The sequence below is a fragment of the Grammomys surdaster genome, unplaced genomic scaffold (assembly GCF_004785775.1).
Source record: "Grammomys surdaster isolate TR1022 unplaced genomic scaffold, NIH_TR_1.0 138, whole genome shotgun sequence".
Taxonomy (NCBI): domain Eukaryota; kingdom Metazoa; phylum Chordata; class Mammalia; order Rodentia; family Muridae; genus Grammomys; species Grammomys surdaster.
This window is the reverse complement of record NW_021604596.1, coordinates 9,077,376-9,095,624: the sequence shown is the minus strand read 5'-3', so window position 1 is coordinate 9,095,624 and position 18,249 is coordinate 9,077,376. Positions and strand designations below refer to the sequence as shown.

The 18,249-nt window shown below is 37.9% G+C and overlaps 1 protein-coding gene across 1 annotated transcript in view; it reads left to right on the top strand.

Moving 5' to 3' along the window:
• The first annotated feature begins 1,375 nt into the window (after nt 1–1,375).
• Angptl5 (angiopoietin like 5) overlaps nt 1,376–18,249 on the top strand; it is a 31,558-nt gene continuing 14,684 nt past the window's right edge. Inside the window, exons 1-7 of the mRNA XM_028763317.1 lie at nt 1,376–1,471; nt 3,294–3,438; nt 6,230–6,333; nt 7,053–7,146; nt 9,823–9,923; nt 11,609–11,729; nt 14,292–14,477. Of these exons, the coding sequence (XP_028619150.1) occupies nt 1,376–1,471; nt 3,294–3,438; nt 6,230–6,333; nt 7,053–7,146; nt 9,823–9,923; nt 11,609–11,729; nt 14,292–14,477 (847 nt within the window). The remainder of the gene's footprint in view (nt 1,472–3,293; nt 3,439–6,229; nt 6,334–7,052; nt 7,147–9,822; nt 9,924–11,608; nt 11,730–14,291; nt 14,478–18,249) is intronic.

Sequence of the window (18,249 nt, the reverse complement as noted above, 5' to 3'; positions counted from 1 at the left end):
GGAGCTGGCCTCAAATCCAAAGCAGTTGTGTACCTCTGTAATGTCACGTCACTGTTGTACCTGTGGATACATCTTATCTGGCAGATCAAGGTTGTAGCATGTAGAGTACACACTGGGTAGGTCCACTGAGGACTTTTCTGTCTTAGTGGAACACATAGCACCTTCTAGTACTATGAAATTTAGCCATGAGGAGAGATGTTCCCAGGTCAGTTCCAACTTGATTTTTCTATGCCTTGTAACCAAATATGCAATATTTTCAGCAATATGGTTTTATCATCTAGTTTTGGTAGGAAACTAAGAACAATAGCAATAACCTATGTTGTTTTGTTGGCTGGGGCTACCATGATCAATAACTCATAGGAAGTATCCCATGTCTGGCCTTGAGATTTTCATTTAATAACCTATGTCTTCTGGGTGAAACCTTTATCCACCTACTGATGATAGCTTTGTTCAAACTCCCATTTTAAATGTTTTTTAAAAATTGGCCTTCAAACTAGTGGGTTTCTAAAGACTGTTTATATTTCCTTAATTTTGGTTACTGCTCTACTACCACCATACCCCTCATTCTGCCACCCCTACCCCAACTTAAGCCTTCAACTCCACCAGCCCCCTTCTCCAATTTCCCAGAAGGCTCAAGGACACTACAAGAAACCTACAGAATTAACTAACTTGGGTTCTCTGGGGCTCACAGAACCTAAACCACCAACTAAAGAACATGCATGGGACAGACATAAGCCTCCTACATATATGTAACAGATATGTATCTTGGTCTTCATGTGGGACCCTTAACAACTGGAGAGGGGCTGTCTCTGACTCCAATGCCTGCCATTGGACCCCTTTCCTTCTATAGGGCTGCCTTGTCTAGCCTCAATAAGAGAAGATATACCTAGTTTTATTATAACTTGATATGCCAGAGCTGTTTGTTCTTCATGGGAGGTCTCCCCTTCTCTGAGGAGAAAGGTAGGGTGGTATGGGTGAGGGGAAGTGAGAGGGAGGGACTAGGAGGAGAGGAGGGAGGGGAATCTGTGATTAAGATATAAAGTAAAGAAATAAAAGATAGATAAATAAAAACTAGACGGCCTTATAAGACACATAAGTTTGCACTGTAGGTATGAAGCAATGGGAAGGATTTGTGTCATTTAATATGTGGGCTGCCTTCATTTTTACTCAGGGATGTTGTTTCAGATGACGGCTTAGAAGCTAGTAAGTACTGGCCTGTATTTATGCTGTACAACTTCCAGAAAGGGCATGGAAGCTGGAATCACGTGTGTTTGTGCTGTACAATTTCCAGAAATTTTTAACTGATGACTCTATGCACTATTCTTTCACAGAGAGCTGATATTTGAGGAAGTGTTTTTATTAATCCAAGAAAAAGATGATGTATACATCCCAAGAATCACTCTTGCTCTTAAATGTGTGTCTTCTCATTTGTGGAGAAGCTGTACAGGGCAGCTGTGTTCCTCACTCTACGGTAAGAATTTAGCAATATTACTTTAGCTTAGAAAGCCGTTTTAGCTTTCGAGATATAATAGAAGCTTGAAATACAAATTATATGACAAATATAGTTTAATGTAACAATTAAAATTTTGTTTCAAAATTAAGACTTCTTAAATGTTACATTTTTTCAAGATAATAAACTAAATTTAACATCAACTTTTAAAGAAAGTTCTCAACTGTTTAAAGATATTTTAATTCACAGCTTCCCTAGTATGTTTGATAATAAGACATCTGATGGGTAATAAAAAAATCACTCTTTATAAAGAAAGGTAATCTGTCAACTTTGACATTTTAAATTAAGCCCTATGTGCATTTAAACAGGATGTAAGATTATCTTATCTAAAATAAAATCAGAGAGCCAGCTTATATAGAATATGCAATGTTATGAATAACTGAGGATTTGAATGCCTGTATATTTAAGTATTGGTTTACATTTTTTTGAAGATATACATCTCCAAGCTTTGTCAAGTTTTTACTTTTTTTTTAAAGATATATTTATTTATTTTATGTATATGAGTACACTGTAGCTATCTTCAGACACACCAGAAGAGGGCGTTTGATTCCATTACAGATGGCTGTGAGCCACCATGTGGTTGCTGGGATTTGAACTCAGGACCTCTGGAAGAGCAGTCAGTGCTCTTAACCACTGAGCCATCTCTCCAGCCCTGGTTTACATTTTTTAATGCTAATAATGTATTTACCATTATATCACAACCAAATAAATTCCAAGATTCTCTGGTTGAAACAAGAAAAAATTCTGAAGCAGCTGCATAGATACTAATGATTTCATTCTTTAATATACTAAAATTTAAGGGCCTTACTGAAAAAAGAATATCTATAGTACATTTTTAGTTTTTCGAGACAGGGTTTCTCTGTGTAGCCCTGGCTGTCCTGGAACTCACTCTGTAGACCAGGCTGGCCTCGAACTCAGAAATCCGCCTGCCTCTGTCTCCCAAGTGCTGGGATTAAAGTCATGTGCCGCCACTGCCCGGCCTATAATACGTTTTTTAAAAACATCAATTCTGTCAGTTATTATAGAGGTGTGGAGAGAGAGCAAGAAAGTTAGAATGGTTTGTGTAGCCAAGTTTAAGTTCTTTATAAGGGCAAATATCTTTGTAATATGGTTAGTTATATATCAGTCTCTCAGTGTCTCGAACAGGACAAACTTGTTACAGCTTCCAATAGGCACCATTTTATCAAAGTATGTCTTGATATTTAAGACACTAATATTTATTAATGTAAGGTGTTATCCTTTTAATGTTATGTCACCAAGTTTTGCAAAGCAAAATTTCCATATTTTTAATTTTATCTATGATAATATTAAAATCTATGTTATCCTTTCAAATCTTTAACTATTTTATGTGAAAGCAAATCTTCCTACACATTCCTCTTACAATGTTAAACAGTTGGTAGCAAAAGTTTCATTTGGCTAGAAGTACTGGAGATATACCTGAGGGATTTCCTTAGCCCTTTTCCAAGGGATTGTATGTCCTGTCACATTCAAGTGTGTTGAAAATAAAGATCAAAACTGCCAAGTCATAGTGGGAGCAAACCCTAAGCAAGTGTGTTTAGAGTTAGAGAAGAAAAAGAGACAATGCAAGTATTGACCCAATCCAGATTGTACCCGTAAGTTTATTTGTGGCAATTTAAAACAATCAGTTTAGCTTATATCTTAAGTGATCGTCTTCGTTGTATATTTCAAATTCTAATCTTTTTTTCTACAGTCTTTATACTGTATAGAAGTTCTGATGGCATAGTTTCATGCATTTTTCTTGTTTCTATTTCATAACCTGAAGGATTCTTTAGTAGGTAACAATGTGGAAGATAAAGCTAAACTCAAAGAGAAAAGTCAAAGTAATGATACTGTATACAAGGAGAATTGTAGAGAATCATGTGATGCTAAGACCAAAACAACTCAAGAAGAAAAACATTTTATGTGCAGTAAGTATTAAAAATTACCTCAGGTGGCAGATGCTCACAGCCAACCACTGGACTGAGCACAGGGACCCCAATGGAGGAGTTAGGGAAAGGACTGATGGAGCTGAAGTTGTTTACAACCCCATAGGAAGAACAACAATATCAACCAACCAGATCCCTACAGAGCTCCCAGGGACTAAACCACCAACCAGAGAGTACACATGGAGGGACCCATGGCTCCAGACACATATGTAGCAGAGGAGGGCCTTTAATGGGAGGAGAGGCCCTTGGTCCTGGGAAGACTTGATGCCCTAGTGTAGGGGAATACCAGGGTGGAGAGGTGGGTGGGGGCATCCTCATAGAAGCAGGGGGAGGAAGGATGGGATAGTCGGTTTTCAAGGGGAAACCGGGAAAGAGGATAACATTTGAAATGTAAATAAAGAAAATATCCAATTAAAAAAAAAAGAAAAAATTACCTCAGGTATAATGAGATCAAAATTTGACAGAGAAAAATATGCCTTAGTTTTATAAGGATTATTTTATATTCTTGTCACCCAAGGCCAGATGCTTTATGTAATAATTACATACTTTATAGATATTTAGTAAGTCAATGAAATCTTCCTTCCAGGGAGTTGTATCTACACATCACTGAAAGAAGGGCAAATCTGAGGGCTTTGATAATAGGGCCACACTAATTTACTAGGGGCTGTTTTACTTCCTACATCTGAACTCTGGAAATTTCACCACAAGGTTGTTTTTTTTTTTTTTTTTTAATTTACTCCACTGAGGATGTTTCTAAAAATACATTATCACTGAAAACTATAATAACTAATGCAATAAACTTAGTATAACTGTAGTCATTTGAAGTAATAAAGGTCACAATTAGGGTTTTAGTCATTGTACTTGTGCTGTAGTCACTGTGCAATAATTCCTATCATTTGCTACACACAGAGTTCAGGGTGCAGGAAAGAAAAACAGCTGGGGTAAGGGAGCTGATAGTTGGTCCAGTTCCTATGGGACAGTTGTTCGCAGGCCAGGGAGTGCAAAAAAGTTGACCAAATGTGCTTAGTTTCTGTATAACATAAGTGTCCCAGGCTCTAACCATGAATTCATTTTGGTCCCATTAAGACAGATGTGGAAATTCAGGGGAGAACTAAGAGAAAGCAAGAGACTGAAAATATGAGTGAGAGATGCAGCTGGATGAAATAGACTCAACACTGTTAGAAATGATTAATGCCATTCTAGTGTTAGGATGAGTAAGCATAGGAATACAAAAAACTTTCAAAAAGTGTCTGTGAAATATGGGTCCTTTTGGTAAAGAGGACATCATTACCGTTGTCACAGGTGAGACTGTCTCAGTCTGGGAAGCAGTTATAGTTGATGTTTATTTCCTGGTCATTGCAGTTTTATTGTTGTTGATGTTTAAAATATTTTATCTTTATTTTATGTGTGTGTGTTTTGTCTACATGAGTGTATGTTATGTGTACCACATGCATACAGTACCTGTAGAGGCCAGAAGCTGTTAGATCCCTTGGGATCTAAGCTACAGCTGGCTACGAACCACTGAGTCCTCTGCAAAAGAAGTCGGTGCTTTTAACTACTGAGTCATCTTTCCAGCCCCAAGGATGTTTTTTGTGTTAAAAATATTAGGACACTATGACAGAACGGCAACATGATCTCAAATGCCTGAAGGGAAAGTATTTGTAGTGTTTGTGCAGCCTTTTTAAAAATAAGGAATATTGGATATTTTCTCTCTTTCTTTTATTTGTGTGTGTGTGTGATGGTTAGCTTTATTTAGAACATCAGACAATTTATACCCTGAGGGTTAAGAAAAGTCACCCACGTGAAAGTGTACAATCATAAGGACAAAACCACACATGACAAAGGAATCAATCAGTCAGTCAGTCATTCAAAGGGAAATGTAATAAGCAAGTTCAGACAGAAACTAACTTGAATCTTAATGTTTTTATCTACTTATTATTTTTTAGTGTGTGTGTGTATACATGTATGAGCACCTACATACCTGGACACACATATGGAGGTCAGAGAGCAATTTTCAGGAGTCAGTTTTTTCCTTTTACCATGTGGGTCCTAGGAATTGAACTCAAGTTTTCAAATTTCTGGCAGGTGCTTTACCTACTGAGCTATCTTTCTGGCCTCCAAAGCTTTGGTTAATATTAATGATGTGTTTGTGTCTGTTAGCAACTTGGCTATATAAAATGTAGCATTAGAAAAATAAAACAAAGATTTATTTTTGAAATTAACTGGCCTGTTTGAAAAAAAATAATTACATTTTACTTTATCGTATAATAGTAATTCATGGCTAGGCAAGTTGACACATGTCACCTGTGTAGTAATCTCAGCTTTGGAGAGTTTGAGAGATGGAAGCCTGAGGATTTGGAAGGAGTCCAGAGTGAGCCTGGTATACATGAGATCCTGTCTTCCACTTCCAAAATAAATTGAACCCTATATCTTGCCTCTAAACTTCTTATTCTAAAAGTGAGAGTAGGCATTAAGAATGCTGTTTCTCAATTAAATAGATCATTTTAGGAAATCTATATTATCAGGAAACATAATTTCATTAAGAATGTTGAAACAATTGTTTTTGGCTGATCCTATTTTAATAAATATTAGTAAATATAAAGTATATTTTAGTAAATATAAATAAATACTAACTAAAATATATAGTTACACACTTAGATAAATTGAGAAACTATTCTTTATTTATCCCAAATCAATGAAATTCATTATTTTCCCTGTAATTGTTTTATACAACAATGTTAAGTTTAGCAGTCATTCTTTTTTTCTCATTAAGGAAACCTGCAAAATTCTATTGTTTCTTATACAAGAAGTACCAAAGAACTACTAAGAAATATAATGGATGAACAACAAGCATCTTTGGATTACTTGTCTCGCCAGGTGTGGAATTCTTTTGGTGTTTCATTACTTTGTGTGTGCACATTGACATAGCTGTCAGGAAGTACAGTCATTTCATTTTATGCATTAATGTTCAGCACCTATGATCTGAGAAGTAGTGTAACATATTGCAATGAAGCAGTGGCCTTCATTCAAGGGGTAATGAGAAAACAAATATGGAAAAATAGAGATGATATGAAATCTGTCAGAATGACATGGGAAGCCTCTCACAAGAGAGAGCCTGTGAGCTGAGCAGTGAATTAATGCTTTAGATATTATAAGGTTGGGTGAGGAGAGGACAACATTCCCTTCACAGGGCACTGATGACGTGGTACAAGGGTAGGAGGGCTGGTGAGGCTGGGAATGTGTAAGGAATTCTGACTAAAAGAATAAGAAGCTAAATCTTGCTACACCATGGGTCATTTAGTGTAAAAGTAAGGAAACAGCATCATCCCATTAACAGCTGGCATGGAGGATGAGTCCGGAAGAGCAAAGGGAGGGAGTAAGAAACCCAGCAATTCTTGAGACACAGTAAGAACAGAGCCACAGGGGCAGACAACACTACTGAGTGAACGATTGCTATTTATGTCTTTGTTGTGTTAAAACACTAAGAATCCAACTTAGAAGAAGAGAAGGCATTCCTCTGCTGGCTTAGAGAGGCTTAGCGACAGCATTTATATAATTTAGCTAAGTATAACTGTGCCTCATGTGTCTGTGTTTAGGTTAATGAGCTCATGAATCAAGTTCTCCTTTTGACTACAGAAATTTTTAGAAAACAGCTGGATCCTTTCCCTCCCAGGGCTGTTCAGTCACATGGTAAGAGTACTGGTATTTCAGCCTTCACGCTTCTGTTTTAATACTCAACAATTTCTGGACAGCTTGGTGCACTGAAAAGCTTTTGAACATACCACTCACACTGTTTCCTAACAGCCTGGAGAACTGGTATCTGCCATTAACCCAGTTATACTACGTGTCCTTTCCTAGGCCGAGGGACTTTTCCACTGTCTGGAGCCATAGCTGTAAAGTAATATTCAGCATCTGTTGACCATCAGGTAACTGTAGGTGCTTTATCCTGGCGCCCCACCCTGACCTTTTGTTAATAAGTACTTTTCACTCAGAAGAGAAGCTTTAGAGCTCCTCCTACCTGTGAAAAATGCTTTTTTCACATGTTTCAAACTTGGATACAACAAAGGAAAAAGACATTTAATTCAGAAATAAATATAAAGTTAACTTTTTAAATATTAAAATGTAACTTTTTTATTCCTACATCTTATGCTTCTAAGAATGTTTTGTAGGTCTTACAAATATAAATTTATATAAAAATTCCAAGCAAATAATTGTTACTAAGGCTCAAATATATATTCCTAGGTTTTTCTTAGAAGGGGGAGGGAACAGGCAGGGATTGAGCCTCTCTTTGTTCTGCTCTGAGGACAAGCACATGTTTCTTTACAATGACCTACTCTACCACACCTCTCCTCAGTGGTAGCCGAGCATAAACTCCCATGTCAGGCTGGCCCTGAGTCTCCACACTATTGAATCCTTGCTATTAGTTTCCTCATCAGTTAGTTAAAAGTCCTTATTTGTCTTTCTTCATTGCAGTCACAATACCAGACAGAAAACAAAGAAGGAAAGATTTATAGTAGGGCTCACAGTTGGAACATCCACTGTATGGTTGTAGTGAGGCTTGCAGTGTGAGGCAGCTGGTCACACTGCATCCGCAGTCAGGAGGCAGACAGAGGAGTGCTGGGGATCAGCTTGCCTCCTCCTTTTTATTCAGTCTGGGATCCCAGTCCATGAACATGGTGTTACCCAACTTCCAGTTGCATCTTTCTTTTTCATAAACCTTCTGGAGACTATCTCATGTACACATCCCTAAGTGTTGAATTCAGGTAATTCTGAAGCCAGACAAGTTACCATAAAAGCTAGTTAACTTTGCTAGTTAACAGAGTTGCTGTGAGGGGTGAATGAATAAATCACAGAAAGTTTATGTGATGCACAGCAAGAAAAACATAGAGACTTGCCTTATACCATCAGCATCAGGTAGAGAACATGACATACAAAGCCCCAAACCCAAGAAGTCTGCTCACACTTAAGGAGAGATGAGAAAGCACATGCTGTGCTGTAGGTCCGTTCTTCACTGTGGGCTTCTCCCACCCCTCTGAGCATGGCTCCATTATAAGAATGTCTCTCCACAGTTCAGAATGCAAGCAACAAAACCACATCTCCTGGAAACGAAGGGGAACAACATTTTATACCAAGATTTTTGTTGAGATGTTTTCTACATCTGTGTGGTAGGCTGCTTTTTACACCTCCAGAAAATGCTATGAAGCAGTTAGCACTATATTAGGTAAATATTCTAAGGTTTCTAGTGGTTAGTCAACGGTTTCTGGCTAGGAAGTAGTTAACCTCAAACTCAAATCACCCAAGTAAGTGATGCTCCGAAAATGGTTTTGTGAGGAGGTGGTTCTTGTGACTGAACCCAGAGATCTATGCATGGTAGGCAAATGATGTATCAGTGAGTTATTCCCCAACCCTCTTTTTACTTCTTGTTTTGAGACAGGGTCTTATATAAGTTGCTCAAGGGCTTTGAACTATGTAGGCAGGGCAAGCTTTCCTGCCTTAGTTTCCCAAGTAACTGGGATCAAGGAATTGGAGTTATAAAATATATGCTAGAATATCTTCAAATAGGATGCAATACTCCTCAGCTCATTGGTATCACATACATATATTTATAATCCTTTGTGGAAATGAATGCTTTGGGTGTTGGGGGGCCGGTACAGCTTTAACTTGTGTAGATAGAGCATACATACACTGGGCTCGCTTTATTTCTTGTTGGTGAGGAAACTGACTTCTTCATCTTTTTGTTATTGGCATTGGTGGTCAAGGTTGTATTAATTATAGTTAACCTACTTATTCCTTAAGTTTTCTCCTCCCTACTCATTCTTATTAAAGAAAAACTTGGGATAACTTAGATTCATTGGAAAAGAGAACACATAATTATACAATACGTAAGTTTAAAGGTCTCAAATGTGACTTTTAAAGATTTGTTTTATTTTTATTTACATGTATGTGTGTGTGTGCCAGTGTGAGTTTATGTCTATCACATGAGTGCAGGGGACCAGAGTGTTGGATCTTCTGGCACTCAAGTTACAGACAGTTGTGAGCCACCATTTGGAGGCTAGGACCATAACTTAGATCCCCTGCAAGAGTGGTTGGGGCTCTTAACTGTTAAGCTATCTCTCCACCCCCAGAATATGAGACTTTTAAACACTAACCACTAAAAGAGATGCTTTCTGTGAGGACTTACTGCAGCCTAAATTCTTTAACTCCTGTTTTTTCATATATTTTTCTCTTGAATTCTAAAACTGTGGTAGTTTTTCATGACATCACACTAAAAGTTGTAGCAACAATTTCAGCAAGGATTGTCAATTTTCTGCTGTTAAGTGAGTCTCTTGGGTGCAACTGAATGTGCACTAAATTTTATTTTCCTAGGTTTGGATTGCACTGATATTAAAGATTCAATTGGTTCTGTCACTAAAACCCCTAGTGGTTTATATATAATCTTTCCAGAAGGATCTAGCTACCCATTTGAGGTAAAGTTTTCCTTTATTATACAGAGTAAAGTAAATATAAATGTAACTTAATTAGTATTAAAATTATAATTATCTTAATATTTATTTTTTATTATTAATCTTTGTCTTGAAATTTTAAATAAGCTAGTAATACTTACAGTTTCTAAAGTTTGGTTTCCTTTACGTTTTCTGCTTAGACCATGAACTTCAGTTTCCTGTCTAAGTTTCCATAATTACACTATACTTAAAGTAAATCTATTTGTTGCAAGGTTTTGTGCTACCTGTATGGAGGCAGAACTATACAGTACAAGTCCTTGCTTTAATTTACTGTGGAGACTAGACAATAAAGTTGTCCTGTGACTTGGGGCTTTCTGAAGTACTTTTACTTTTCTTTCTACTGGTGGCTATACTTTCTTTTGATGATACATGGTTTTACAGTGTGAGACTTTGTTTCAAAAATTAAAAAAAATTAATAAAAAAATTTTACTTGAGCATAAGGAATGTTGACAGCTGATCCATGATGAAATTAAATAATATGAATTATATTTTGCTCATCTTTAGAATTTATTTGCTTATATTTCTAGTAGAAACCTACTGCACATGATGCTTAAGAGTAGAAAAGATAAGCCGGGCAGTGGTGGCACATGCCTTTAACCCTAGCACTTGGGAGGCAGAGGCAGGCAGATCTCTGAGTTCGAGGCCAGCTTGGTCTACAGAGTGAGTTCCAGGACAGCCAGGGCTACACAGAGAAAAAAAAGAATAGAAAAGATATATGTGTGTGTATACATAATTTTTTTCTGGGTACTTTCTCAGTGTATAAAAGAATTATGATCCTTGGAATTTATCAATAGTCTATATTGTACAACAACAACCTTTTTTCTAAGTAGATATAACTAGTTTCTGTTCCTGAAGGTATTACCATAATTTCTCTTGAAGATTCTATTAACAAGATGTCAGAAACAATTGGAAATTAGGTGGGAAGTACTCTTAAAACTACCTAAGTCACTCTGCCTCCGCATCCATGGCTGGATGTGAGCTGTGGTAGCAGGAGGGCTTCTCAGCCTGCGAGAGCTGCATGATCACCTCTCCTGTGGTTGTGCTGGTGCTGCTTCCCCTGTGGCTTTCTTTTTCTTTTCTGTCTCTGAGTGGGAAGTTTCAGGTAGAGGGAATTACTTTGATTTCTTCCCTTGTCATTTCTATGTAACCCTGCGGTACATTTCACACAGTTTCAACTGAGGCACCTGTAAGCACCTGCTGACTGGGCTCAGATCATGCTTTTCTGTCTTGAAATGTCAATCTGAACACCAGATTGAGAGACACTAGAGTGTTCAGGAACGAGAAACCGGAGGCAAGCAGGCAACTATATTTAACACATTAAAGACCAGCACTGTAACTGAAAGAACAAGGTAATTTGCAAAGTGAGCCATCTCTCTGGCATATCACAGCATTGCTGTTATTCCTGAATGTATTGAGGAATAAATAAATACTACAAACAGTTACTACAAACAGTTATGTCTTTTAAAAAGTATCTCACACAGGGCTGCAGTTATGTTAATTATAAGTTTGTCTAAGTAGTAATATCTCTAGAGAATTAAAAATATGAATGCATGGTATTTAAAACTTTCTTGTGTTTGTTTATAGGTTATGAATGAGTTATATAATGTCAGATAATGAGAACAATGGTTTTTTTTCTTGGCCCTTTGTAGGTGACATGCGACATGGATTTCAGAGGAGGAGGATGGACTGTACTTCAGAGAAGGCTCGATGGGACAACTGACTTCCAAAGGCTGTGGTGTGATTACCTGGATGGATTTGGAGACCTTTTAGGTCAAATTTTATGCATTTCTGCTTTACTTTTCTCTTCCTTTGTGGTGTCTTATGTTTAAATTGTACCAGCATTGGTAAATCTATATGAATATAAGAGTGGTAAATCTATATGAACGTAAAAATATGATTTAAATTCTATTTTCTTATGTCAAATTATTAAAAAAAATTCAGTTATAGCCTAGAAGTCTGGGCTGGAGACATGGCCTAGCAATTAAGAGTACTGGCTGTTCTTCCACACGACCTGGGTTCAATTCCCAGCACTCACAACTGTCTGTTACTCCTGCACTAAGGGATTCAGAATTCTGTTCTGGCTTTTAAGAGCACCAGGTGCATACAAGGTACACAGACACACATTCATGCAAAACACCTATAAACACACATTTAAAAAAGATACAATTTTTTTAGAGATGAATTGAAATGTTATTTGAGTGAGAATTTGTTGTCTGCAGGTGCTTCTTAATTGTTCATAGAATGAAACATAAAAAAACCCAGGAAGTCATAGACTTAAAAGACAATAAAAAATAGAATCAAAGCATATGACCTTGGTTCTAGTAATAGTTATATAAAATTACATTCATTTCAAATGGTTTGATTTGAACAGAATGTAATTTTATAAAACTATTACTATGAGATAGTAATAGTACACTACTGTTCTTTAAACTTGAATATTATAAATCCTGGGTGAATTGTAAAATCATATTATATCATGGCAACGAGGCAGCATCACTTCTGATAGCAAACAGGAGTGCTAATGTTTCTGAACCCTTCAGATTTTGCATTAGTTAAAATATCTAAAGTTGTTTTTGATATTATTTATGCTATTTTAACTATAGTTTTTATTATAATTTTAAATACCTAACATCCCATAATGCTATCCAGGGATTTGGTCAGTTGTGGCTTTAGGCATACCAGTGATTTTGGAAGACATTTGGTCAATTGTGACATAACAACTGAGCTGCAGGCAGTTAAGTATTTGCTTTGTGTCAACATGATCTCTGGTTTCCCCTTGAGTCCATCCTCTGGACTCAGAGAACATTAAATGTCACCTTACCTCCTGATTATTTCCTAGGGGGAGATGGTAAGGATTTTGACTAAGAAAATCTACAGGCAGACACTTTTTTCAAACTGAGACTGTTATATGCTTAGTACAATTAAACTATATTGGAGATTTAATAAAATGTGCTGTTAACTCTTTTTTTTTTAAAGATTTATTTATTTTATTTATATGAGTACACTGTCACTGTCTTTGGACACACCAGAAGAGGGCATCAGATCCCATTATAGATGGCTATGAGCCACCATGTGGTTGCTGGGAATTGAACTCAGGACCTCTGGAAGAGCAGTCAGGACTCTTAACCACTGAGCCATCTCTCCAGCCCAAAATGAAAGGAAGGATTTTTTTTTCTTTTTTTTTTTTTTGAGACAGGGTTTCTCTGTATAGCTCTGGCTGTTCTGGAACTCACTCTGTAGACCAGGCTGGCCTCGAATTCAGAAATCCGCCTGCCTCTGCCTCCCAAGTGCTGAGATTAAAGGCGTGCGCCACCACCGCCCGGCGTGCTGTTAACTCTTAAACATGAGATTGGAGTGAAGCTGAAAGAAGCTTAAAACGTGTAAAGATCATGAACCTAAAAGGTCCTGTAGGAGCCCAGCCTACAATGTGTCCACTTTTTCCTGTACTTATTCGTTTCAGTTCTAATAGGGTGGTAGCTAAAATATCCATGGAAAAGAACTTAATATCTTAGTCATAGTTTCCTGAGTTTCAATACTGTCTAACTCATTATGTCCAAACCTTCTGAAATTTTATATCCTGTAATTTCATAATTTAAGTAGGTTGTATTTCAGGAATGTCCACATTTGCTATAATCCATGGTGGATATGGGGAGATAGAAAACCAGTAGCTATAATGTACACGCAAGAAACATGGTTATGGAGTTCTGCTAATATAATCCACCTTCAAGCTATAGTTGTCTTAGAAATATTGACTTAAGTCTGGGGAGGCCTCAGTGTGGCCACATTTTGTTTCTTCTCATAGGTAGATGGCAAGCTGCTTTTAAACAAAGAAATATTTATTCATAAGTATTTTTCAAGAAAATAGCAAACTTAGAAAAAGCAACTTTAGCTGAGTGCCTTTGGGAAATGTTTCTTTAGGAACAGTTGATTTGGGGTTTAAAACTCCTACATTTATGGGGTCGCATTGTTTGTTAGTTGCCATATAATTTCAACAAGTTTTCTGTCGACATGCCCTAATGGTAAAACTTGCTTTTTTACTTAGTCTTTAAATTACTTTTTTACTTAGTCTTTAAATACACCGTTAAGTTGAATTTGGGAGACAAAAATGAATTAGTCTGGTTCTTTTCAGCCTAGTGAACTGACTAGCAATTATTAGCAAAATAAGTTAGTTAAATACCAGCTGGTTGATGACTTGGTTGGGCCAAGTCGCCTGTGCCACAGTTAATGGTGAGTCTCCTCAGTTACGGAGACACTGAAGAGCGCTGACATGCACTAATAAGAGACTGTTCTCATCTGAGCCAAATGCATTAAAACAAAGTATTTCTCTTACAGGAGAATTTTGGTTAGGACTGAAAAAGATTTTTTACATAGTGAACCAGAAAGATTCGAGTTTTATGCTTCATGTCGCCCTGGAATCTGAAGATGGCACCTTTGGTTATGCTTCATATGATAATTTTTGGCTAGAGGATGAAACAAAATTTTTTAAAATACACTTAGGGCGATATTCAGGAAATGTTGGTAAGTTTTTAATCACTTAAAGGATAGAAAAACCCAGTATTACATAAAGATAGAAATAGTGTAAGACATACATGGATTACATATAGCTGATGACAATAGATTAGAGAATAATGTATAAGTCTGAAAATCTGTTGTGGACACTGTTTGCTTAGTGACCTTGAAGTCTCTTATGTCCTCTAAAGTGGTTGACTGGTACCCCAGTGGCCCTGGGGATGGAGACTCTGGGGTCAGGCTGGGTAAGCAGCATTTCAAGTTCATGTTCAGGGAGTCAGAGCTCATCATTGAGCCTTTTAACTTTGTCAGTGAAGAAACCTCAAAGAGGAAGTGTCTGACCTGTGACCTCTACCACTCCACCCCAGTCCACAGTGACACTGACACGAGTTCTTTTCACTCCCCCTTGATCCATTCATGCATATCAATAATTTTAACTCATTAGAATGTCAGAATACTTGGTGATACATTTGTGTTTTGCTGCTGAACTTTTAAAGACATTTAAGTTCATCCTCCTGTTGTTCCTGATTGTATACTTGTTGGTTATCTATATTAGTGCTAGAAATTCACAGTGAATGCTATATATACCTTGGCTATCAACTGGTTATGGTACAAAGGGAAACACAAATGACATTGAAAACACAGAAGACTTATGGATCTTTAGGTTTAAGGAGAACACAAGACTGATTGCAAACAGATTTGGTTGCAGTGGGAGGAAGGGCAGGTTTCAAAATGAGGCTAATGTTAAAGCTTTTTGAAAATGGACATTTCTTCAGAATCTAGGTCAGTCGCTTCAGATCTCATGGACAGTCTGGCATCCTGAGAACTGCTGACTTAGTCTTGGAAGAAAGAATGGGATTTTGGCAAGTGAATATTGGCAAATGGGGCAGCTTGTGTCACAGCATAGAAGAGATAGCAGGCAGGGGGCTGCATGGTGTAGCTGGAGTTCATGGCATATTGGGGGGAGTTGGCTTTGAAATAGGAGAAAATTAAAATTCAAGTATTGGTAGATATGCAAAAGCTTAAAGGATTACATATAAGGTTTGTGTGTGTATGTGTGTGTTTGTGTGTGTGTGTATATTTTGTTGGGTTTTTTCCTCCAAAAGTGCAAAGAATTGCCTCAACGTGGAGCATGTCATATCAGGGAGCTTCTGTGGAGTCCTCTAAAAGATGACTATGCTTTTGTTAGAGGATGCTTTATTTTTATTATAGAGCTCTTAAGTTTCTCATGGTCATTAATTAGCTTTCAATTGTTGATCAAATGATACAGTTAAGAAAGGGAAAAGGTACAGTGGAAGGTAGATATACAGATAAAATGTGATCAGGCACATTGAGCTTGCGGAAATATATATATATATAAATATGAACTTGAACATTTGAGCAAGAACATTGTTTCATAAGAAGTAGGAAAGGGCTAGGGTGATTGCTCAATCATCAAAGTATCTACTACACAAGAACATGACTTCAGAGTCCTAGAGCCTATGGGCGTAACTGAGTATCACAGCGCAAGCCTGTAAGCCCAGCCTTGGAACATTGGGGACAGGCATGGTGACAGATAGATCCTTTTTCCAGATGGCCTAGCCTAATGAGTCAAAAGGTAGAGATGGACAATGATCAAGGAAAGAGACCTTAGGTATATGCAGGTGTACACATGCGCTCATGCAGACACACACACACACACACACACACACACACACACACACACACAGAGTACAAATATTCCTGATAGTAAAACTTGACAGAAATTTCTGTGGGTTCTCAGAGAAAGTGACATTGTAACTTTGTCATTGGGGTGACTAAAATATGTAACAGAAACAACTTATAGGAGCAGGCTGTAAGTGTTTTGGCTGACAGCTTCAGAGCTATGAGTCCATCAAGGCAGGGAGGTTGTGATGGACAAGAGATGGTTGTGTGGATGGAGTTTATATTTTTATGGCTAAATAAAGAAGGGGAATGCAAGAAGGGGCAGAGGCAAGACAGCTCTAAGGTCATGTGCCAGTGACCTACTTCCACCTGTACTTCGTTGTCATTTCACTATCTCTCAGTAATGTCTCTGTGTGATGGCTCTACCAAGGGAACCACCCATTCCTGAGGTCAGAGCCCTCAGGATGTGACTCTCCAGAAATGCCATCCTAGGCACACACAAAAGTGTGCTTCATTAATCATCCATCTATAGATATTAAAGGTCAGTGTTCAATCATAGTGTTAAGTTCTGAGAGCCACACTCATAGTAAATATGATGGGTATGTTCTAATGACTTTTTCCAGGAATAGTGTGTGTGTGTGTGTCTGTGTGTCTGTGTGTCTCTGTGTGTGTATATATGTGTATTTAAAAAGAGTGATTAAGTATAATACATTGAGAAGTCATCTGGTATAGACTCTCCTGATGTTGATGTTGGCAATGGAGATTATTCATGGTCATAGAATTTAGCATTGTTCCCTAGATGCATTACATATTTTAAAAAATACATTTTTTATCTTTTTTATTTGATATTTTATTTATTTACATTTCAGATGGCATGCCCCTACCCCATTCCCCCACTCATTAATCCCCTACCCTATCCCTCCTCCTCCTTTTTTGCCTTTATACTGTTTAAATTACATGCAAGTATTAAGGTCAGTTCTAGGTTGAGGAACTAGCAATACAATAGATGCAAATAGTCCAGGAACAAGGAAGACAATAAACCCAAATAACTAAAGAACATGCATGACAATAAACAGAATCCTGTGATCACTATTTTTTCTTTTTTTTAACAGCTTTTGGTTTTTTTTTAATTGGATGTTTTATTTACATTATATATGTTGTCCCCTTACCCCATCCCCCACCCACCCAGGAACCACCTATCTCCTCACCCCTCCTCCTCCTTCTCTGTGGATGTACCCCTACCTATCCCCCCACTCCCACCTCCCCACCCTCAAATTCCCACCCCCTGGGGCGTTCAGCCTTCATGAGGTCAAGGATCTCTTCTTCCACCTATGCCCCGCAGGGCCCTCCGCTCTTACCTATACAGCTGAAGCCATGGATCCCTCCCTAAGTGCTCCCAGGCTGGTGGTTTAGACCCTGGGAGCTCTGGTTGGTTGGTATTGTTACTCTCCTCATGGGGCCACAAACCCTTTCAGCTCCAATGGTCTTCACTCTAACTCCTCCATTGGGAACCCCATGATCAGTTCAATGGCTAGTTGTGAGCATCTGCCTCTGAGTATGTCAGACTCTTGCAGACCTCTGAGGAGACATCTATATCAGGCTATTATCGGCATGCACTTCCTGACATCCACATCAGCATCTACCTTTGGTGACTGCACATGGGATGGATACTCAGGTGGAATGGTCTTCAGATGGCCCCTCCTTCAGTTTCTGTCCCTCACTTTGTCTCCATATTTGCTCCCTTGAGTATTTTGTTGCTCCTTCTAAGAAGGACCTAATCAACCCCACTTGGTTTTCCTTCTTCATGAGCTTCATGTGGCCTGTCAGTTGAATCTTGGGCATTTTAAGGGTCTGGGCTAATATCCAATAATCAGTGAGTGAATACCATGTGTTCTTTTGTGATTGGCTTACTTCACTCAGGATGATAATTTCTAGTTCCATCCATTTACCTAGGAAACTCTCGAATTCATTGTTTTTAATAACTGAGTAATACTCCATTGTGTAAATATCCCACATTTTTTGAATCCATTCCTCAGTTGAAGGACATCTGGGTTCTTTCTAGATCCTGGCTATTATAAATAAGGCTGCTGTGAACATAGTTGAGCATATGTCCTTGTTATATGTTCGAGCATCTTCT